We start from the raw sequence: 25272 nt of genomic DNA, 5'->3' as shown, positions 1-25272 counted from the left end.
GGAAATATTTCTCTCTTCAATAAAAGAGTAATATACTATCACTTCAGATAAGTTTTTTCATTGTTTAGTAACATCTATCAACATTCCAAATTTTGATCAATCCATATCATTACCATTTCAAACAAAGAGGTCAAAAGATGAGATAATTTTCAAAAAATAAAGCAGACACTACACAGTGTGATTTGAAGAAAGTACTCAAGTAAAAGAGGTATCTCCTCATAACTCATAAAGTAATAAGAGTTATACCACCAAAGATTTAATGTTTAATTAAAAACATCACTTGTAAAATAAAGTAGAACTTAAAATTTAGGAGCAGAAAGGAGAGGGCACTCCAGATCAAAATGTATACAGCTGGTTTTGGAAATGTAATAGACTGATTCTTATAGTTTACACTACTGGGAATTATAACTTACAGTACAGCCAATCACAGCCACATAATTATGTAAACAGTATAATGCTGCCCAAGATATAGGTTAACACATACTACTAATCAAAGTTAACAATAACAGCAAGTTACAGTCACAACAATATGAATAGCACAAAACTGACTCAGATGAATAGGTCAGAAGATACTGATCAGAGTTGACAATACAGTTTCAATTCTCAGTTATGAATAGAAACCTCAAAATACTAGGCCATGTTACCTCCAAACTGTGCATGGAAGAACAAGGTATGTTGACGTGTCGTAAAAGGTCATACTCTCTTCTACACAGTTCCAACAATGTTGGTATTAAAATATTATCAAGAATGATACAGCATAAAATATCCATGGCTTCCTTAACAATTACCAGTGGAGTAAGACTAAATTATTTATGGTTTCCTTGACTATTCCCATTGTATACAGTCTATATAATTTATGATTTCTTTGACTACTACTGAAAGACCAAGATAAAAGCAAAATTAGTTTCATCATCTGCTGTTTTGGGCAGAGAGATGATGTCTTTTCAAGTTGTAATGATACATTCTGTACAGAAAACTATGTTTAGAACTCTGACAGAGGATTTAGATCAACAATCTGAACATCGTTACAAGGTAAAATGTCAGAAATTTGTGTTGTGATTGATTCTGTTTTAAATTAAAAGGTAAATTTCTCAACATTAGGCTTAGAATATAAATCTGATTATTTAATGACATAATACGTGAATTCTAAAATTAACATTAGGTTTACCTTTGTGTTTTATAGGCCCTTTACTAGTAAAGCTTTTAATGTATAATTCTGTTCAAATATTCACATTTTCCATGAAACAAACACTTTAGAGCATCAACTACAGGTTCCTAAATTTACTTAAGTATTTGAGGTAATGTAATTTTTGTGTGTGCTAGTATGCGCATGTGCATGCATGCATGATTAAATAGCACAAAGTGTGACTGAAGTGGAATGCCACTTTCTCTTTTTTTACCTAAAATGAAAATAAGTCAGCATAAACAAGTCAATATCTATAAAGGAAAAGCAGTTGGTCCGACATGTGCTCGCAGAGATCTGCACGCAGCAGATCTCAGTAGTCTGTACATTTAGACCTACTCCTAAAACAAAGTGTATGTTTACTGACAATTAAATAGATCTATAGCATCGTCTATAAATTCAGCTTATCTAAATTTTGTAAAAAGTAATGTGACTACATTGTGTAGTTGTCATGTATAAAAACTATAAATGAAAACATTAACTTGAGATGAAATGTGACCTTCAAATTCTACAGTAAGCTGTTGTTTCCATTCCTTGTCACAACTGCTTAGTTTGTTTAAAGTTAAGCACAAAGCTACACAATGGGCGATCTGTGCTTTGTCCACCACAGGTATCAAAACTCAGTTTCTAGTGGTGAAAGTCTGCAGACATACCATTATGGGCCAATGACTGTTTGGATATGCTCATTTCACCAAAGTGACCCACCTATTCCTTCATAATTGAATCACTTGGAATCTGTAGAATGACAGTTTCAGAATTCTATTCAGGTTGTTTGTACAACCAACAGAAATGTAATCAGCTGGTATTACTACACGACTCAGTTCTAGGCATGTAAATAACTGCTAGTTTCACAACTATTTCAACTATTTGTTCTAATGTCCAGTATGGCAGAATAAACAAAACCAGTACAGTGCATGTAATCACATGCATAGCCCCTATATTATATCAAATGGGATTTCAAAAAGAACTTTTTCACTTATGCAAGAATCTCATTTACAAAATGCTGACAAGAATGCCCAAACTACTAAATTGTATTATAATATCCACTAACAATGAAGAGGTCAACAGTAATTTGTGGATACTGATAAAGTCCAGAAAAAAACTATACAAAATAATCTGGGCAGGAATGATTTAAAAACCAAATGTACACAGACATCTAAGGAGTGATAATAGAACATTATTACATCAGGTACTTAAACAAACCTTACATGACTAAGGAACTTACATCTACACAAAAATATTATTTCAATGCATACAACAAGACTGGCTAGTTTTAAAGTAGAATGATCAAGGATAAGAGAGGTAAGTAGAAAAATGATTTCAAATATCTGAATAAACCAAGAAAGATCAAATCCACCTTAAAACAGCCATTCAACTTGCTCAAAGAAATAAATCAAATTAACTAAAGACAGTTGATAGAGAAGTTCAATGCATTAAGACACTGTATAAATATTTCATATATCAGTGATAGTAATATTAAGGGTAATGAAACGTAATTATTGAACATTTTGTAAATTAATGTAATAACCAAGATTTTCCAAACAGAAAGCTACTACAGTGAGAAATATAACCCACATTTTAGACAAATTAGTCTTTAAAACTTTAACTTTAAATGTAGAGGAACTCAACAGAATCACTCAAAACAATGTGCTAGTCTAAGTGCATTAATTTGGAAATATTAAATGTAAAGGTGCTAAAAGCTGTCAGAATAGACAAGGAAAGAATACCTAAATAATTAAAAATGTTAAATTACTAATATTAGCATACTACAAGTTTGAAATGCGAATGAAACGACTTCAATTCATAGTGATTTGCATACATATAAAAAAGTTCTGTATGTTAAGAAAGTAGAAAGCAAAATACAAAATTAAAATATTGCTAGCCAATACACAGTGCAACAGCAAAACTGTCAGCACATGCTTCAAAAAAATCTGTTTTCATGTAGAAATGATATATTTCTCTACACGAGTAGTTCTGTTGTAAACCTACAAGAATGTACATAAATTGTAGTATCATAAAATGTAGAATTAAAAAAACATACAAACTATCAGAATATCTGATTTTGTGTATAAACTATATAAATCATAAAAAAATATTTATCTTAAATTAAAATCTTATGTTTTGTTCAATTAGAATTATTAACTTTACAGCAGATTCTATTAATCAGCATGTTTAAGAAGCAAAAATACTTTAGAAAAAAAAGAGAAATGAATATTCTGGCAACCAAAATACTAATGATCACAGGACATATTAGAGTTAATTAAAAATGACTGAAAACTGCTATTTGTGTGATATTCAAAGTAGTTTGTATGTAAAAACAAACGTTTTAGAAATATATTTTTTCCTACAAAAGTATGTTTCTATAGTTTCACAAAATTCTATTAAGTGAAAGCAACTTGTTCTTAAACTGATTCTGCTGTGTGCATTTCAGGTCATTTCTATAAACCTTCCTCATCCTCACCAATTTTTCTAACAAATTTCTATTAAACAGAAATCAGCATTTTAACTGTTGTTGTAATCTTCTTAAATGGTAACACTTGGGAGTTCTCATACTTACAGGTGGATGTTGTACATTAGCTTCTAGATTTAATTCTTATGTATTTTAGCAACAAAATCTCACATAGTAACTGTTAAATAAAATTACTATAAAAGTAAAATAGCCACCTTAAGCACTAAATATTTACCAACTTACTTGACATTCTGGTTCACTGCAAACGTTACCAATGGCAAGTAATCCGGTTTGACCTGTAGCTCCACAAAATCTACAAGTTCCTGAAGAAGTTGTTGTCTTATCTAATGTGGAAAAAACAGTACATCCACTTTACTAAAATCAGACTACACATGCAGTGGAGTGAATAGACAAGTTCTGTAAGGAAAACCAAAAGTGAGTTAATTCTTTGACTTTACATGCAAGTCAATTTTGATGGTCTCTTATATAAATACTTCGATAAAGTAAGTAAAAAGGATATATTATTAGGATATATATATTATATAGCATCCTACTTTGATATCAATAAATCCTAGTTCATAAGACCTCTAGCCCAATCTTGATAATGAGTGGTGATTACCCCTTAATCTTTACCATTCAATTTTTATATTATTAAATGAAAGTAAAGTTACCTCTATCACTGTAAACATCTTTATATTTGTTTTTGTCTACAATAACACCAAGTGGATAAACTAGAATAGTCACAATTAACTAATTCCAATAAAAGAGATGCAGTCTTAAATTATGTCTGATTTTCTTTTTGTTAAAAATAATTAAATTAAAGCTGCTATTTTTACCCATGATAAAAAATAAAAAAGTGCTTGTTGTTTATTGGAGACGTACTAAACAACTATTTTTACGATACTTTTCATCATAAATTGCAGATTATCTTATATAAATGATTCTATCAGTATTACATAATATGTTGAAAAATATATAATTAGTCCTGAGGGGAATCAAAAGACAGTTAAGAACCAAAATATAACTTGAATTAATATTCTAAGACACTAAACTTTTAAGCTTTTATCAATGTTCTCTACAAATTGAAATATACAGATAATTTAGGACAGCAAAATTAATGAACCTTTACAAATTAATTAGATAAAAAAAGACTAAAGAGGAAGTTTAATAATATCTTCCAAGTGTTTTTAGCGAGAGTCAAATTATCAGTTAACTGTACTTTATTCAGGAGACTTTCCCATACTAGCATTTAACATAATGTTAATACAACTGGAAAAAAAACACAATGAAAAGAAAAAAAAAGCTGAAAGTAAACACAAAGCTACAGCTACACACACTAAAGCCAGTAATTAGTAACATTACAACATGTGTATTTTTTTAATTGTAATAACTATTTTCCAAGCATCTACAAAGGAGCCTTTGACCACTTTTTTTCATTCCATAGATGAATAAAATCTTAGTAAAACCCTATGGACAATTAAGAGTACACAGACAGTTTCAGAATTTAGCTTCTTCAAGAAGCTTTGAAATGAAAGTTTTAATGTTAATTTAGATGAACTTAAAAGGAAACAATACATATCACCTATTCTCAACTTGTGTATAAAAAAATTTAAGAAAATTGAACCTTTCATAGTTTTTCTTAAATTTTCTTTCACTGGATATTTCTGCAAACTAGTAAAAACATGTCTGTAGATTAGTGTTAGTCCATGGATCAGCTGCTGAGACACCTGCATGAAAGCATATTTGATTATTTAACTATTGTATACCTCTTGTTCCCTCTCTGAACTCTACCATAGCCTTCAGGGTTCTAGAGTCTGCTAAAGCCATAACCCAGAAAAGTTTTGTCCTCCCACAGCCTTCATGCAAGTCAACTTTGATGGCCTCTTCTTCTTCCTTAAATACCTGAGAAACAAGATAAATACTAACTACAGCAAAATTTAATACTTTCAAAAACAACCCTGAAACCTTTAACAAACAAATATGCAACATTTTTAATAACCATTCAAACTATTTTGTGTAATCTTCACTCATGATCTGGTAAATTCTTTTAACATAATTTATATTGCACATATAAACAGCAAACAGTTTCCACGTTTATAATGTGGCTGTACAAACTCGTTCAGCATCAAATCTTACCTGTCTTTGGTCTTAATGGAATTTTAGGTGCAGCCAAAAAAAATAAAACTTATCACTGTTGGCACACAAGATACTACAGGTATCTGTATGAGTTTAAATAATAATACTTATCACTGTCAGCACACAAGATACTACAGGTATCTGTATGAGTTTAAATAATAAAACTTATCACTGTCGGCACACAAGATACTACAGGTATCTGTATGAGTTTAAATAATAATACTTATCACTGTCGGCACACAAGATACTACAGGTATCTGTATGAGTTTAAATAATAAAACTTATCACTGTCGGCACACAAGATACTACAGGTATCTGTATGAGTTTAAATAATAATACTTATCACTGTTGGCACACAAGATACTACAGGTATCTGTATGAGTTTAAATAATAAATCTTATCACTGTCAGCACACAAGATACTACAGGTATCTGTATGAGTTTAAATAATAAAACTTATCACTGTCGGCACACAAGATACTACAGGTATCTGTATGAGTTTAAATAATAAATCTTATCACTGTCAGCACACAAGATACTACAGGTATCTGTATGAGTTTAAATAATAAAACTTATCACTGTTGGCACACAAGATACTACAGGTATCTGTACGAGTTTAAATAATAAAACTTATCACTGTCAGCACACAAGATACTACAGGTATCTGTATGAGTTTAAATAATAAAACTTATCACTGTCAGCACACAAGATACTACAGGTATCTGTATGAGTTTAAATAATAGTACTTATCACTGTCTGCACACAAGATACTACAGGTATCTGTATGAGTTTAAATAATAAAACTTGCCATCCTTTCATTGAATGCATCTCTCTGTGCACTTGAAAAAAATTACTATCACAGTCAACACACAAGTTACCACAAGTATTAAACCTTACCTGCACGAGGCTAAACAAAAAAAAACAAAACTCACCTGTCTTTGGTGGGAACGGGTCTTTCTATGCAAGTGTAAAAACCTATCACAGTCAGCACACAAGTTGCCACAGGTATTGCACAAGATGATGGCCAAAGTTTCTCCATCATCATGGTTGTCACAAGTAGGCTGAAGATAAACAAAAACTTAAATGTGCAACTTTTTATTTTCTCTTTTATTCAAATCAGCTTTAAAGTTACATGTATTCACCTTAGCATAAAATTTAGAACACTATTTTAGTATTTTTAAACTGAATGTAAACTTCTTATTTTTCTAATGTTCATATTGAGTTATTATGGTATGTCAATAACTGTTATATCCCTATGACACAAATGCTTTTCAGTGCTGGCTTTGAAACTAAGAACATGAAAAATCAAAATGCAAATGATATTATTTTTCAGTATTTCTCACTTTCTGTAGTTTTTCATTAAATTCACTGAAAATGACTCTTAAATTTTAATCCTAAAAGACAATGGATTCTCAAACCTTTTCACTTACAAACCTTTCTTTTTGTGAAAGAGAAATGATCACAAATAAATAAAAATCAGAAAGTAACCACCATTCTGAAAAGAATGCTAGCGTAAGAACAATTCAATACAGTTAATTTTTAAATTATTCCATAACTTTAAAATACTTGATTGTAAAACATGTAAGATACTAAAGAGAAAGACCAAAATCATCCTGACGATTATTATGCCCAAACATTTAATTTTAGGATTCACAGTTCAAATATCATAGCAACAAAAACACACTATATTTTGGTGTCAGGGGTGCACTATAAGAGGATGTTTGAAGTTGTCCATTTGTGTTGACTAGCTACCTTCTCTGTACTTCATCACTTCAAAATTAGGGGTAGTTGTGAACACTAGTGCCCTCATGTAGCACTACACAAAAACTTAAAATTTATAAAGACAAAATAAAAGGTAATATCTTCCCCACAGCATAATCACACAGTGAAGAGGTTGAGAAAACAAAGCAACTTTGAATATGTCACTATTTACAGAAACTATTTTCACAGAAATCTGTTGCCAATTCACAATTTCTGCTTGAGCCCCACCATAGGGTCACATCCCATAGCTATTCTAGTAGATCAGAGCGGCAACGTTCTTTCAAAAAATTTCCCAGATTCTCCAGGCTTGCAATACAATGTTATTTCAACTTTTCCTAGTAATTCTTCCCAATAAATATTACTTTAGTTTATAAGGTAAAAAGTGTAATAAAGATTTTGGACCTTATTTAATTGAAATTGGTTCTACAGAAAAAACAAATCTTTAAACAAAGTCATCTCAATTTGACGGTAAAAAATAAAACGTCCATATTCATACAAAATACAATATTTATCTCGCACGTTATCAAATTTAATGAATTAGATAACACCATATAGATTAACAGAGTGACTGATTAAAATAATGTTAAAATATATAACTGGTACACTTAGGAAGTATGGTTTGTGTGCACTTACTGGTTCTGAAATAATAAAAACAAAGGGAGATAAACATTTTTTCCAGACTTGTTTTATATAAGGATAATTTTCCAACTTTCTCTAACTTCTTAATCAACCTTTTAAAACTATGGCTTTCTCTGGTTTGAAGCTACTGGTCTCAGAACTGCTTCTAAACCATCACTAATTATTAGATTTAACACAAAAATTCAGGTTTAAATGTCTAATATACTGGCACACAACACAACAGTCAGATAAATATATTGAATCAGATCCACTCAGTCAAAAGCATTTGATTTATAGATATAAAATGTTTTTTTTTTTAAATCTTTGTCAGTATTTAATTTCACTTACAGATATAATACATGACACACACACATGCTGTGGTTAATTGAATATGACTTTATAATATCAAAAGCATCATCATAGATACCCATATTTATGTAGCAACATAAAACAGGAAAGTCAGTGAATGAAAGTTTTCAGTTTAAATACTGTACTAACACTGAGACAAACTAAGAGTCCCTGTTACTTATGAAGTGGTTGGGACCATTCCTTAAACTTTATGACCAATCTTGTCAAACCTCACATTACTATCTGTTGAAAAAAGAAAATCAGACTGACTAATTAAATGAATCAAACCTTATGTTATTACCTGCAGAAACAGAATGATTCAGAAGTAGAGTTCTATTATGATTAGATAGAAAAAAACACATTCTTCAAATTTTATGATAAACTAAATGAGTCAAACCTCATTTGTAGACTCAAGAAGAAAACCTCAGAAGTAGAGATAGACAAGCTTAAACTTCAGCTGTCAAACATGAAACCTGAAGTTTTCACCATCTTTAAAATTTCATCTAAATACAAGTTATTTCTCAAGTTTTACCAAATTTTTATTCTAATAAACTCGATCATACATACCCTATGATGAGATGGCTGACCATCTGAGGCTCCAACCCACTGACCTGATGATAATCGTTCTACATGATCATGGTCAAGGACACACAGAGATGCTAGGGCTAACCATAACTAGAGCACAAAAATATCAACAGCCAAAATCAATGAAAAAAGGGTTTTATTTTAAACTATGACCTATTAACTCAATCAGGTTTTAGTGTGACAATAAGCTTAAATCAGTACGTTTTCTTGGGATACAGTTACTGACTTAAATATATTAAATCTAAGTTATCAGTAAATAATAATACCACATCAAAAACAACTCCAGTATAAAAGTTTCTAGTACATATATGATCTACTTTAAAGTAAATCTTGTTTACTAAAGAAGCATTCTATCACTCTAGAAAGCATTTCTGTTAATTGGTAAATACCAGCAGAGATTGTTTCAAATGCTAATTCACCAGAAATGTACAAAGCCACCACATAATATGATTGGCTGCAAAACTTTAAGGGACAGCTGTCTTAGAATACGAATGAAAAAAAATATATTACACATAAAAACTTTCAATTATGATTTTTGTGCCATGTGATGCATGCAAGATCTGACTTCTCTATTTCAAATGTTTCAAACTTCAAAAATAAACTGCTGCAGTTTCTAACCAATTACAAACACAAACTATACACTAATTATAAACAAGAATCTGAAAACTGAACAAGTACCTTTCTTGCTTTGCTGGAATATCAAGTTCATCAAACCAACTAAAGTCCACCCATCTTTCTTTTACTTTCAAGTATGTTTGATAATTAATGTTACATAGATGAACATGTTTGTAACCAATAGAAAGAGAAAATTCCCCTCTAAGTACACCTTACAAGCTATTATTCAGTTTCCCATCATAAAATGGCAGTTAGCAGAATTGCTTCATATTTGGTGATTATATTTTGGTGCCCTCAACACTATAGAGGAATTTTTGTTTAACAACAGACTCGGAATAACATACACGAGTTTGTACACACATCTGCATATGTTAAGTATTTAAATTATAACTTTCGAGGCAGTAGGTAGAATTTTAGTAAAGATTACAAGTTTTTCATACACAAAGAAACACATTTTTTAACAAAATTTTTTTTACTACAGATTTGTATGTGAAGAGACTTTCACTATTAGTCCAAGCAAGAAGTGATTTCATGTTGTGATTAAAAAAACTATTCTTTGACCCAAAAATGTTTTTCAAATACTGTTTTTGTTATCCATAAAATCTTCTAAGTGCATTCCAAATGTTTGTTTTCAGTAAGACTTTATATTTCGCCATTTACTCTACCCCAACTTTGAGAGATGTCAATTTTACAAACCCCATAATCATCATAAAAGAATTAAGACTATTATAAAATATGTTTTCTTTCATGCTAGAATGACAAAAAATTACAATATGAAAATACAAATGTTTAGTTTAAGTAGCACAAGTCTCATAATGTTATGTGTGTGTGTATTTTTAATCATGTAATTATATTAATCTTAATCTTCCACTAGTGCCTGGCTAGCATTACATAACTTGCATTAATGCAGTGCATGAACACTCAAATTCCTATATTCAATAACACAAAACTGACCCTTAGTCTTTACAGAGTGAACCTTTTTTGGCTTATTTTGGTGGACTAGTATTTTGTAAGACAATCACATTTCAATTATTATATATTACACAAGTAAATAGATTATTTCTATTTAGAAATAAGTTTAACTTAGTTCTCTTAAAATATACAACAATAAATAAAGAAGTAAACTATTTCTTCTAGCCACAACCTTTGAACTTTGTTGCTGTTGGACATAGGCTCCTAAGCCTTTTAAAATTGTGCACATGGAGGATATGAAATAAAGTATTATTTTAGTTTTTATGTATGCAGTTGAACAACCAAAAATTCACAAATTACTACATTGGTACCATATTTAATAAGTTTGATAAATTACAGTGGAATTCTAAGTTATAATTAGGTCTAAAAAATAGGAAACTTGGAACAGACTAAAGACATAACCTACCTTCTTGAACTGTTGGTTCAAAAGAAAGTGGTAGCCTTTTAACAGATTAAAATGACTGAAGAAAACCACAAGAGGGACATTCTAACCTGTTGATTGGTTACTCACATATTAAAGTAATTGTATACAGGGTACCATTTCCAAAAATGGAGACAGACAAATAGGACCATTGTGTTTGATTTAGTACATAAGCTGTATCTCAGCAAAATATAAAAGACAGAATATGAAATAAAATCTTGTGACTTGTCAGTATTGTTAATTTGAGTTCCTAATTCACAAAAAGTTATAGACTTGGTATTTTTACATTATAAACATCTAATTTTAACCAAGGATGCATTAAACATATAACATGACTCACAAAAGTCAATATTTAGGTTAATCTTTTAATATTTACTTTAAAACTAAGAAATTAGCTCATATATAATACTAAAGTTTGGATTATAATTTACAATTTGTTACCAAACTTACTGATAAAAATTCATCGTACTTCAAATTTTGAATGAAGTCAACAGCAGCAACATAGCCTTTGACCTTTAACCCATTGCAAGAGTTAATAGCATACACATAAACCAAATAGATTATAACACTTTTGAGACATTATTCTCGTGATTGATATACTTTTTGTTTTCTAAATGCATATGTATGAATGTATTACTCTTACTTTAGTGCAAAATAGCTTGAATATGCAGTAAGCACTATAAATCATTGTTTTTATTTATTGTTACACATTTAACAAAGTTAACTAATATGTAAAAATTAGAAACTTCTCAGCTTATCATGAGAAAACTTCATTTAAACATCTAAAACTTTATCTGCTCAAATGTTCTTTGAAACATTATACTCAAATCTCTAAGGACAAACAACTAGTGGACTCCTTCCACGATTTACTGCTTTTGACTAAAGAAAAAATTATAGTAAATGTTGTAATTGTTGACAAAAGGATTATAAAAACAAAACTATAAAATTAAAAAAAAATTGTGTGATTTTAACACAAGGATTACAGAAATAAATTAAAAGGAAACTGATGTGATTAAAACTTCTGATATTTATTTGAAAAGTTCTGATGATTATGCAAATGAGATATGAAAACTAAATGTTTTGGGACAACATGGAACCTATTGGTTTATCTCAGCTATCAATTCTCTAAAATAAAACTATTAATATCTAAATTTTTTTTAAATCTCAAAGCCAGCCCTCATCATTCATATACTTATCAAACTTTCTCTTAGACTTTAATTTACTGTCTCCATAACATTCGAAAGCAACCTATTCCAAAGGTCAACCACCCTGTTGGAAAAATGAAATTGTCTTTGCTAAAGATGTCTCCTAACCCTACTTTTCTCACTGTTAAGTATAAAAAAAAGATTATGCAAGTATTAATTCCCTTTACAACATTAAACACCTCAATTAGATCTCCTCTAACTTTCTTTTGATGAAAAAATGATTTGAGAGATTTCAATCACTCCTCATATGACAACCCATCCTAGTAATACTTCTCTGAGCCCTTTCTAACAGTTCCTAAGGTAGAGAGCCCAAGACTGAACACAATACTCCAAATGTGACCTCACCAGCAACCTACAAAAATATTAAATATGGGTCTAAAGAGGTTATAATTTCAAGTTGTAGGTTGTTGATGTACTTAAAAAACTTGTCAACTATTATATCTTCATTTCCTTCTTTGATGACACTGTTAAGGTTATTCCCATCCAAATTATACTTATCATTCAAATTATGATAATCAACATGAAATATGTTGCAATTATTATAATTAAAACCCATCTGCCATGTATTTGTCCAATTCACTAAATAATCTAAATCCTTATGGAAAGTAGCAGCATCCTCTTCACAGCTAGCAAAATCCAAGACTTTAACATCATCTGCAAACTAAGTAATTTATTGACCATTCCTTCACCTATGTCTCTGATGTAAATCAAAGGTCCTAAACACTAAGCCTATTATTCTTATTGCATTTAATTTATTCTGGCCCTCACCACTCTCTAGTCGTAGTTTAAAACTTCCTTTAGAGCTGAGTTATTAGCCTTAGCAAATAAGACAGCCCCTACCCTATTTAAATGCAAACTGTCCAATCCAAATAGCTATCTTCTTCCATGAAACGGATCCTACAAATCCAGCCAACCAATCTGTTTAGTCTTGTATGCAAATCTAAACCTAACATTTAGTCCTATTGAGCTACATAGTAAATAACTTCATCTTCACAATTAACTCTAAGTAGTTTCCCTGATTACGTTATGACCTTTTTTTTAAGTGCCTTTATTAACCCTTCGTACTTATTAACTCCTCTGACCTATCTTTCCCTACATCATTAGTCCCTACAAACAACACGAAAACTGTATCCCTATTAGCCACCTTTAGTATATCTCGTGCACTGTCATTTATATCCTCTACCTGTCCCCCTAAATAGCACACCCTAATTTATTCTCCCTATTTACCTCACAGATTATCCTATCCACATGAGTTATCAAGAAATCGCCTATAACTATACCCTTAAATCTGTATCCTTTCTATCCTTTTTGTTTTCCTTTCCTCTAATGGTTATTTACAGAATCCAAAGACTGAAAACAGTTGCTTAACAGAATGGGGCTCTTTACAGTTAAATCCACTATTCTGAGATGTATTTTTATTCACTGAAAATAACCCTTCATTATTACTGTCTCATTACAGGCTTTAACTAAGATGAAAAGATGATTGTAATTCATTGTAAATAACCTTGTGACCGACTCATTACAAGCTTAGGAAATTTCCAAACAAATCTTTAGTAAAAATACTTTATGAAATAATAAGCTTTGTCTGTGTATAATAGGCTAGTAGTATTTAAAAAAGTTGATTTCATGAAACACGTTTAGTATGTATAGCTTCAACTTGACCAACCTAGTAAAAAGATGGTTAAATAAAAATAAAGCTACTACAGTAAATAAATTATTTCCACATGTAATTCTTCTCTCTGTAAGTATTCATTGGTTTATTAAGAGTTAACAGGTGTCAGGCAATGAGCATTTTGTTTTCTGTTGTGACCACTATTTGTTTTATTGAAAAGCAATTTAAAAATGATTCTTCTCTATTATATATATTCAGGTTCTCTTATTATGCTGCAAGAAGACATTTTATGTATTTCACTGTTTAATTTTGTGTTTACTGTTAAGCATAAAGCTACATGATGGGTTTTGTGTGCTGTACCCACCAGATATGCTGAATCTTGGTTTTTAATGGTGTAAGCTCTCAGATTTACCACTGAGCCACTGAGTAAGGATGCACTCTTAAATACATAATGTTTACTTGGCTGACTGGTATAATATTTTTACCAAATCATTAAAAACCATTAAAAATAAGGCAACAAATAAAAATTCAGTTTTGCTTCAAGATTTAAGTCCCTATATGTTGCAACCACTTTTGTGTAGTAAATTTGATAGTTCTTATGTGTAGTTTATAAGTGTGTACTAAATTTCAGTAATTTTAAGATACTACATATTTATTAAATGTTAAGGTTAAATTTATCTCACTATTTCATAATACATTTCACAAAGTCCTGAATCACTATACACAAGGTGTATTGACCTTTTCATTATGGGCTTGGTATAATATACACAAGTTCACTTATAATATTTAATACAGCATGTGTATCTTCACACAATTTGGTAGACTTTTAGTAAAGATTACAAGTATTTTGTAAACAAAACATCAGGCTTTTAGTGAAATATTTTTATTATAAATTTGTAAAAACAGACTGTTTTGTTACTAAGCAAAGCAATTTCACATTGTGATTAAAAAAGCTCTTCTTTATCCCAAAAATCTCAATTATTTGCAAAATCTCTAGAACCTTCTAAATGCATTTCAAATATTTGTTTTTAGTAAGACTTTATATGTTATTTTCTATACTCTAACTAGATGGGATCTGTCATTTGAACAACCTCATACACATAATAATAAAAACAATGGAAATAGTTACATAAATTATGGTTATTTCATGCTAAAATGACTGCAAGTTGTAACACAAAGATACAAATGTTTAGTCTAAATAGCTTAAATCTCATAATGTTATATATTTATTTTTTCTTTATTATATTGACCTTCCAGTCATGCCTAGCTAACATTACACAACTTACATTGAGGCAGTGCACATGCACTCATGTTACATATCCTATAATATATAACTGACCTTTAGTCTCCCTGTCTTGGCTGGGTTTTTTGTTGGACTAGTATTTTGTAATATATAGTCACATTTCAGTTACTATACATTATATATGTACATGAATAATTACTATTTAGTTACAAATTATTAAATTTATTTTTCTTAAAATAAAGAACAATATATAAAGTAAAGCACAGAATTATCTCTTCTTGCTACAACCTTTGAACTCGGTTGCTGCTAGACATAGGTTGCTAAGCCTTTTAAAATTTCACCAATGAAGAATATCAAACAAAACACACACACATTTCAATTTCAAAAAAATATAAAACTTCAAGCAGACTAATGACACAACCTACCTTATTGAAATCTTAAATCAAAAGAAAGTGGCAGCCTTTTAACAGATTAAAATGACTGAGAAAACCACAAGAGGGACATTCTTAGCTGTCAATTAGTGACTTAAATTTTGAAGTAATTGTATATAGGGGACCATTTCCAAAAATGGAGAGAGATGAACAAGTCCACTGTTTAATTTAGTACATAAGCCATATCTCGGGAAAATGAAAAGATACGAGGTTCTTATTTTACATTCTTGCTTAATAATATCAGTAATTTGAGTTCCTAATTTGTACAAAACTATAGACTTGACATTTTGACATCAAAGACATTTAATTTTAAACAATGCTGCATTCAACATACAACGTGACTCACTAAAATGTATATTTGAGTGTTTTCTTTTAATATTTGCTTTTGAATTAACTGATATATAATAATAAAAGTTTAAATTGTAATCTACAATTTGATTTCAAACTTACTGATGTAAATTCAAAATATAAGTAGTTCAATAAAATTTTGAATGTTTGTTAACAAATGCAATGACATGGCCTTTGACCTGCAACCAGTCACAAAAGGAGTAAACAAACCATGAAAATTTTTTTACAGCTAGAAAAACTTATGATTGTATGTTAAGTTTACAAACATTTCATCTGAGAAGTTATCTTCTGAAGTAGAAAAAGAAATAACTGAAAATGTGATTAGTTGAAAAAAACTGACATTCTATAAACAAGATAGTCAGAAGCTTACTGTGGGTGTTCTCAAACATTCCTGAGGAGTCCTGTAATGCTCTTCCAGCTTGGTCAAGTTTAATACATTTTCTGCTATGGCACCTTTTGTGACAGTAGCCCATGCTTCTGTTAACTTTCCCTTGAAATTATAATAAGTTAAAGTTACTTTGAGTTTTAACTAAACAATCTACAAATCCACAATAACACTTCAAAAACAAAGTTGAAGCATTTCATGGCAACACATTTAAAATTGTTTATTGTTATAATGACACTATAGATTATCTATAGTGTCTCTATAATCTACTGTAATTATATACTATTAAAGAAATGCAAACTTACTGCAGCCATATCCTTTAAAAGTTGTATAATGACTTCAGCTAACTTGCGAGCCATACAGCCTCGAAGCCACCAACGAGCACCAACAAAATCCCTGTTCGTTAGATATATGGTTACAAAAAATATTTTAAAACCGTAATGCTGTATAATGAAAGTTATCATTGAAATTCCATATTTTATATTCACTTTTCTTGTACACACGGGACTATAATATTACAGGTCATTTAATCAAAATATGATTTTTTTTTCAGTAAATTAACAAAGTACTCAAACATCAAAAACTATAAAATAATGTCAAAAAACAAAAAAAATGTAATATAAAATTGATCCTGACAGGGTTTATTTTGAGTAATATATTTCAATCTCTCTTAAAGCTATTTTTCTCCAAGCTTTAATTACTACAAAAGTGACAAACGTTTGTATGTGTGTGGCTTGGTGGATGCTAAATTTTTCCATTAATGGAGATAAAACAAAAGTAAGGAAGAAAAAAAATGACAAATCTAAAACAGAATTTAAGTACACCTACCTAGGATGAATGGATGTGGCAAGAGTTACAGTGTTAATCCCTTTGCCACTAGTGGCACCAGAACCTTTTACTTTAGATTGGACAGTCAGTGCCTTGGCAACACAAGCTAGAAAGACATCTAGAACTCCTATCCTGTGGATATCAAATGCTGCAACTCCATTTTGCATTTTACTGGCTTCTGAAATGATGCTGAAATCTGTAGGGGGTAATGAAGGTACTCCTAGAATAGATCCTAGAGCCTGTGGGGTGACTTCAGGAAGCACTCTTCTAAGGAGGGAGGTGACCTTATGGTAAAAGACACTACTCACTTTCCAAATCACTGACGTATAAAGCATCAATTTACTAATTAAGATGACTTAACGAGTAATGATTTTCTTAAACATCAATTTCCATATGGTAATAATTTTTAAGGTTAAATATATAATTTATAAAATCCAATAAATTTGAAATACATGTTAGATATGTTGACATTCTATGTAAATATATGCTTGTGTAAACATACATGATTTATTAGAAGCAAAAATTATAATGTTTTCAATTTTACTGGGGTTTTTAGGACACTGCTTTTATATAGAATAATCAAACAATTACAGGAACTTAAAAACAGAACATTATAGACAGCACAAGTTTTTAAGTCTTCATTGTAAAATTATAAAAGAATGAATTTAGAGCTGATACTACAAAGGTGCGAAAAGAAGATATGATAGACGTAATTATAAAAAAGAAACCGTGAGATATAAACATGAGAAATGCAAGTCCTATAAACACAAAGGAGAACATGACAGTTATTACTGCAAAAAACGAAAGGAAGACTTGATAGAACTCACTTGAAAAATCTATGAAGTATTGTGTTAAACATTAAAACTGTCAATCATTATTAAAAAGAAACGAAACAGAACGAGGCATCCATGGTAATAAATACAAGAAAAAAGTTAAAAAAAAACACAAAAAAACCTGGAAGGTCTCAGTAAAAACATGAGAGCTTAAAGTTATCAAATAAACATAAAAAATTATAATCTTCTGCACAAAATTGAAAGTAGACAATGGTCATTTCAAACATAAGTGTTATTATGCACCCAAAAAGCACGATTAGAAAGCTACCATTACAAGTACATAAATGAACAGGATGTAAGCTATCAATATAAAGCCATGAAAAAAAATCCTGGATAAAAAAATTATGGCTGAACAATCAATTAAACAGACTAAGTCATAGCATTTCTCCAGTATAACTAACAATCAGTCTGTTCTTTTCTGTTTATGATTTATATTAAGACACAAAAACAGATACTCATGGGCAATAAAATGGTATGAACAACAGAGGTACTTTAATTTCTAACAAAATCTTTTTCTTGCTTGGTTGGTAATGTAAGCCTTGTAAAGCAAGATAAATTTTTCATTATTTTATACAAATCATTAAACCTTTCAAACTTTTAAAATACAAATAATGCATTATTATCTAAGTTATATAAGATTGTCCAGAAATAAATGTCATTTTGGAACTGTGAAGTTTGGAAAAGTATAAACCAGAGTTGTCAAACATGCTTCAATCAAAGTAAGCACCATTTGCTTCAACACACTTTAGCCAACATGTAACAATACTCTTTATGTCCCTGCTGTAGAAATCAAGTTTCTATGTCATTAAAATTGTTTGTTTGTTTGTTTTTTTTAATTTTGTGCAAAGCTACTCAAGGGCTATCTGTGCTAGCCATCCCTAATTTAGTAGTGTAAGACTAGAGGGAAGGCAGCTAATCACCACCACCCACCACCAACTTTTAGGTGACTCTTTTACCAATGAATAGTGGGATTAACAATCACATTATAAACGCTCCCATGGCTGAAAGGGTGAGCATGTTTGGTGCAACCGAGATTCAAACCCGGTCATTGAAATCCCTGAAAGCTTCTTCTGCAGCTGCCTGTGTTTATTGTTTAAAAAAGTTGTCAAAGTGCTTGAAAAAATGAAAATCTGTAGGAGAAAGATCTGGGGAATAAGGTGGATGATGCAGAACCTCAATTCCCAATGTTTACAATTTTTGGTATCATCCTTGACAGGACTCATAACTCCAATTTTATTATCCGACTTTTTCATTTTTCCAGTCAAACTCAGGTGGTTGACAATGCTTGATTTGCTTGTGCCTAGCTTTTCTGCAAGCTCACAAACTGTTGTGCAAGGGTCTGTCTCAACTGCTTCCCTTAATGTGTTTTTATCTAAAGATGACTTCCTTTTACGACCTTTATAGTCTTCAAGAATTTCATCTCCATATCAAAACCTTTGAAACCAACACTGAAATCTACGTTCAGTAACAGATCCATGGCTGAATGCCTGGTTGATGTTCCATGTGGTTTTGATAGATTTTTGTGCAAGTCTGAAGTTGTAGATTGGGGATTGTGAAACTTACTCTGAGTAGAGTTGAAACAGCAGACAATTAAGACACCTTCTAGTGACAAATGCTGGATTAAACCAACCAATAAGTTCCTCAATATTCAGTTTCCAAATGTTGGTGTGAGAATTCCAACACTTATTTCTGGACAGCTTAATAAATATAAAACCTAAATAGAATTGAACTACCTAACTATAACAGAATTAGATAAAAAAACAACTGAAGTACTATTGTAGATCAAACAGCCAACAATACAACAAGCAGTTACATCTGCCCAATGACAACCTAGCACCAATTTCAAAATAACCACTACTATTTTATAGTGTAAAGAACTCTTTTTTTTTTTAATGACTATAAACACACGTCTAGTAAGTATGTGTTGGTTTCTAAAGTTCAAGAATACATAGAAAAGATAGGAGTGGCATCCATTAGGGAGTTGACAACATTATTGTTTCTACTAGAATTAGCCAAAGAACTTTGAAACATATGTATCAATAGGTAAAGTAAAGGTACTTATTGTCTAGACACACATCTACATCATTGGTGTTATCTAATTCAAGATAGCACCTGTGAAAGTTGAGATTTTTCATTGTTAGTTTAGTTTTTTTCCCCCAAAGGGTTATTTTGAATTAAAATTTAAATAAAATTTTGAATTACAGCATACATTACAAATGTTAATTTCACTGACGCACATCAATAATAAAGTTGTTTAATTAAATTTTGAATGTAACTCAGTTATTTGTGCAGAATAAGGTTTAACCTGTTGACTGCTAAGTATTTCAGCTGCTAAGGCAACTCCAAACCAAGTTCAAAATACAACTCTAATGCTTCTTCATTTCGTAACTTTTTTTGTGATGCCATTGTGGATCAAAAGTGAAACAATTTGTAAGTAGGTCAAATGCATGTATGGTGCTGACATCTAACGTTGAAGTTTTGTCCTAAAAGGATTAATAGTCAAGATGGGAACTTAATATTACTACAGTAAATTTTATATTGTAGAACTATTTCATTTATTTCAACTGTAAACACAAAGAAATGAATCTAACCTGTCTCTGAACACGAGCTGATCCCGTGTGTAATAAGCTCAGTAGATCACGCAACAATCCCCCCTGCTGTGCAAGGTATGTTCGTCCAACTGCTGACCCACTGAGAGCTAATACCATGGAAAGCATCTCAAAGCAATATGCATCTGAGGACTTTGGTAGTTCGTCCACAGACTGTGACTTGCTACACAGAAGGGCTTCCCATTCTTCTCGGACCCTGGCTGCCTCTTTACGGATTGCTGCTACAATGTGTGCACATACCTGTAAAAAATAGACATTTTTATAACCAATGGGTACTCAAACATAGATTTAAAGGTTAGGAAGAAAAAAATACTAGTTTAGTCAAGTATTTTGGTTCTTAATCAGTAACTAAAATCCAAAGTATACTTTCTAAATTAAGTTTGTTGATGGAAAATAATGTAATGATATTAAAGAAAATAAAGATTAACTAAATACAATGGATTTCATGTTGTTTACTGTTACTTATTTATAAATTATTGAAGAAAAATCTACAATCATAACCAGATGTTATATTACACAAAGCTACTTCTATATTAAAAGTTTCTAAAACTACATACAAGTAACATGTTATTTCATCAGAATACACACAAATAAAGCAGTTTGCAATGTATGCTGAAGCCAGTGGTTGTTTTCTAGTTACATTATACCTATATTATTCTCACCCACACTTGAGTTTTCCTGCCATTTTAAGTCATACCTGAACTTATTTACATAATTAAAATTCCCCAATAGAACAAAGCATTTCTGTTGTATTACAACTTAATATATTCTTTGACCTCATTCATTTACCTTACAAAATTAAAGCCTCATATGTCCTAGCTATTCAAAGAAATTAAAAAAAGGTTTTTTGGGTACTCTTATCTTGTCAACAATAGAACATGATGTTTAAGATACAACAGCATAAATGATTAATGTTATGAATCATTATTTCAAATACATATGAAACATCTTACCTGTTTTTGCAGATGTGTTAATTTATTGCTGCGACTGAAGAGAATTCCAACCATGTGCTCTTTTAAGTCATTGCTAGTTTCTTCCTCAGGCTGCTGTTTATCACTTCTATTATCTGACTCTTTTCTCTCCCTTAACTCAACAGACTCTCCAATAATCAGTTTTCCAAACACCTATAGAAAAACAATTTGTAAGAATGCCCCTCCAGTGACCAGTTTTTCAAATATCTACCCAATCTTACAGATATAACCATCAAAACACCTTCACAAAGTTCATTAATAATAAAATAATCATAACCACAGTTTGCAAGTTTTTCTTTTCTTTCATTGTATCTCAAGTAACTGGTTTTTCAAACACTTCAAATTTATTCATAGTAAAGTCAGTATTAAATTATTCAAAACAAGCTCATTTGTAACCCTGAAAAATGTTATGGTAACACATATGAACTTGAATTAGGATGTATTATCTTCACCATTAACCTTAAATTTCATTTTATATTTCTTAACCCTTATTTGAAGTTCAATCAGTGATCATAAATGTCAAGTGGTAACTTAAACAAGAAAACTTGAACTTAAATGTGCTAATTAAATCATAAATTTTGTGACACAATAAATCAAATAGGTAATTCTTAGCCAGTTACAAACTACTGTGTAGTAACAAGCAGTCTTGAGTTTAAAATGCAGAAACTCAAACAGAAACTCTTAACTTTGATGTGATAACTGAAATATAGATTCTTAATAATGATGCACTAATTCAACAAGCAAGTCTTCATTTGATAGAATAAATCATGAAATAACCCCAAACTATGATGTGGTAGCTCACATAGGGACCCTCTATTATAGTTTAATAACTTTAAATGATGGTAGATCACAGAGTGATTTACAAATGTGATTTAGTAAGTAAACTACTGACAAAGATTTCAATTATAGATCCTAAATTGCAATGTAATAATTTTAAGCCAACTAAAAACCATAAATATGAAATGCTAAAGTTTACTAGCAACACTGAATTATTAGGTAGTAAGTCAATTAATAATTCTGATTTATAACACTGGTAATCAAATCAGTAATCCTACACCATGACATAACTCTCAACCAGTATCCCTGAACTGTGATGTAGTAAATTCAACTAGGAACATTGGACATAATTAAATAACTCAACCAAGAATCAATTAATATGTTTTTTATACAAATTACCCCATGTGCATTAATGTTATAATTATAAGACAAGCTTTTGACTATAATGTATGATATCAATTTTAAACACCACTGTAACAAGTTATTGCTTTTTACTAAAAACTGAATTGAGTGGTCCCTAACTCTGATATTATGTAATTAGTTGTTAGAAATAACATAAGATTGAAAATGTTGACTCACACAAGGTGTAGCTGCTTATATATGTACCACAATGAAAAAACAACTTAAGTAAAACTCAACCCACCTGTGAAGTAAGAAGTCTGAAAACCTTCAAGGTTTCAGATTCACAGTTTCGTTGTTGAATATGAGCTGCATTCAATGCCTTGGCTGCTATTGTGACTTGTCCTTGTTGGCCTAAAACTTTGACCTGACGAAGTCTGAGTGTATTATCTGGACCCTTGACTTCAAGCCGAACAACTGTGTTCCCTGTGTCTGGAATGGAACAGCTAACCCAACCAGCATACCTGCTTTCTACTTCAAGCTACAGAAGAGATTTATCAAACTTTTTCATACCCATTATATATATAATCTCTTTTCAATAATAGAGATGTTGCATAAAATGATTTAAAATGGTTCACTTTTTTTTTTTTATATAAGCTTTCCCCTAATTAAAAATGAAACCTAATATTTCATCACAAGTTGGCATGAGGAACAACCAATTTCTTATTGTTTTTTGACTTTTGTCTCATCAGTTAGCTGGTGATAGGGTATACTTTAAATATCAAAATGTCAGCTCCTTTTAACATTTAATTTGAACAACTAACTCAAAGGGTCTAGTTTAAAATTGAAATCACTAGTCAATTTTATGGAATTTTTGTTACATTTCCCGAGGAAAAAAAACAAAACACTTGCAACAAACTGTTTGAAGTATCATTATCAGGTTTCATTATCACTTGAATTTAAAATAACAATTCCTGCAAATTCTTTAAAACAGCTGTTAGTGTCTGTTTATCATGTCTCTGTTTAGATGCAAATTGTTTTACCTAAATAAATCTGTTTTCCCAACAATAATGCTTTCAAAAACTTTATATTTTTGAAAACTAATTGGATACCTCTTCCAAAAAAACACAATTCCTGTATTTATAAGTTCAACGGTGTTTGAAAAGTTGTAACACATATTTAAAATAGTTCTGATCCATTTAAATTAGACTAAATTTATAACAAGTAAATAAGTTTTTTTTTCATAGTTTTCTATACCAGATATTTTATGTTACATGGCTTTTATGGATATATCTTAGAACATTTGTTTTTCTTTATGCATTCTGTCTTGTTTAAAGAGAAACTTTTGCAATATTGAATACAAATATCACATTAGCAGTCACAGAATTAAAAATTCAAAACAAATTGCAAGTAATATTTTTTAAAGTAAATAAAAAGTGAAAACAGCTATGTTTAATAGGAATAAATAGAAATAACTTATAATTTTAAGTGAGACAAAATATGTAATAAATTTAAAATGATGGAATTAACATAAATAACTGAAAACAGTACCTGTGCAATATATACACATACAATTAAAAGGAGTGCAACACTAAATAACAACACAATAAATTATTAACTGTGTATTTTCATATTGCACTCCTTTTTATTGTATATAAAGAATTAATGTCTTCACACATGTCTGATTTCACTTACCTGTTTTAATTTACGGAACTCATCTTGGTTTGGCCCTGACTTGAATGTTACACTTGACACTTTATTCTGATGTGATTCAAACAAACATTTCATTTAGGAAAAACTAGTTAAAAAATTTATATACACAATACTATATACAAAGTATTATTAAAAGGAACAATTTTCCAGCTATTAAATACCACATGGTAATTTAGGAAGTGGTTTAGTATTAACTGCAATTATTATGGATGATAATTTTTACAGTATCTATCCTGTAAGTAAACACTGAAAACATTCATAATTCATCAGTGCTTCTTTACACAGTACAAATTTTTAAACTGTTGATATTAAGGAAATGTATCATTCAGTCACCCCCCTCCCACACCCAGTGATCCTGTTGGAATATTTATGTTCCATTTCTTTTTTTCTATTCATTCTGTATTTTTTCCCCAACCTTAAATACTAAGTTTCATTTTAGCATAAAGTACAATTGACTTTTAAAATCACTGCATTTTAAACTTTTTTTCAAGACATCTTTACTACAATTAAAGAGCAATAATACACTTTCAACTTACAAATGTTCATACTCTCAATAAACTTAAGCATCTATAACTGACTTGGAAATATATTTTAAAACAATTTTTATGAACAGATTTATACACATAGCCTACTTTTATTGTAGAAAGTCAATATGTTTAACATATTGTATGTGTTTTCTAAAACTTAACTCAGTATTCAATCAAAATAAAGGTCTGCTTTAATTTTACTCCTCACTTAGTATTTTAATCAACATTATGAACAAAGTTTATAATTTTAGTTCATTAGTTTCCTATTTTGATATTTTAAGCTGAAAATTATTAGAAGATAACCTACTGATACTTAAATAAACATATCTACTTGGAACTGAATTTCCTATCTGCCTTCATAAAA

The 25272-nt window shown here is 30.3% G+C and overlaps 1 protein-coding gene across 6 annotated transcripts in view; it reads right to left on the bottom strand.

The window, feature by feature from the left end:
* Positions 1-25272, bottom strand: part of LOC143230760 (E3 ubiquitin-protein ligase MYCBP2-like) — a 145767-nt gene that overhangs the window by 11096 nt on the left and 109399 nt on the right. For all 6 annotated transcript variants that reach the window (XM_076464878.1, XM_076464884.1, XM_076464882.1 and 3 more), the window contains 11 exons: positions 24364-24429; positions 22973-23209; positions 21535-21705; positions 20564-20821; positions 17140-17423; positions 16617-16707; positions 16297-16416; positions 9062-9169; positions 6700-6828; positions 5399-5534; positions 3876-3976 (listed from right to left, as the gene is read on the bottom strand). In XM_076464878.1, coding sequence (XP_076320993.1) covers positions 3876-3976; positions 5399-5534; positions 6700-6828; positions 9062-9169; positions 16297-16416; positions 16617-16707; positions 17140-17423; positions 20564-20821; positions 21535-21705; positions 22973-23209; positions 24364-24429 — 1701 coding nt within the window. The remainder of the gene's footprint in view (positions 1-3875; positions 3977-5398; positions 5535-6699; positions 6829-9061; positions 9170-16296; positions 16417-16616; positions 16708-17139; positions 17424-20563; positions 20822-21534; positions 21706-22972; positions 23210-24363; positions 24430-25272) is intronic.

Source organism: Tachypleus tridentatus, chromosome 10 (assembly GCF_004210375.1).
Source record: "Tachypleus tridentatus isolate NWPU-2018 chromosome 10, ASM421037v1, whole genome shotgun sequence".
Lineage (NCBI taxonomy): Eukaryota > Metazoa > Arthropoda > Merostomata > Xiphosura > Limulidae > Tachypleus > Tachypleus tridentatus.
Note: the sequence above shows the minus strand (reverse complement) of the source record. Positions and strands in the feature narration are given on the sequence as shown.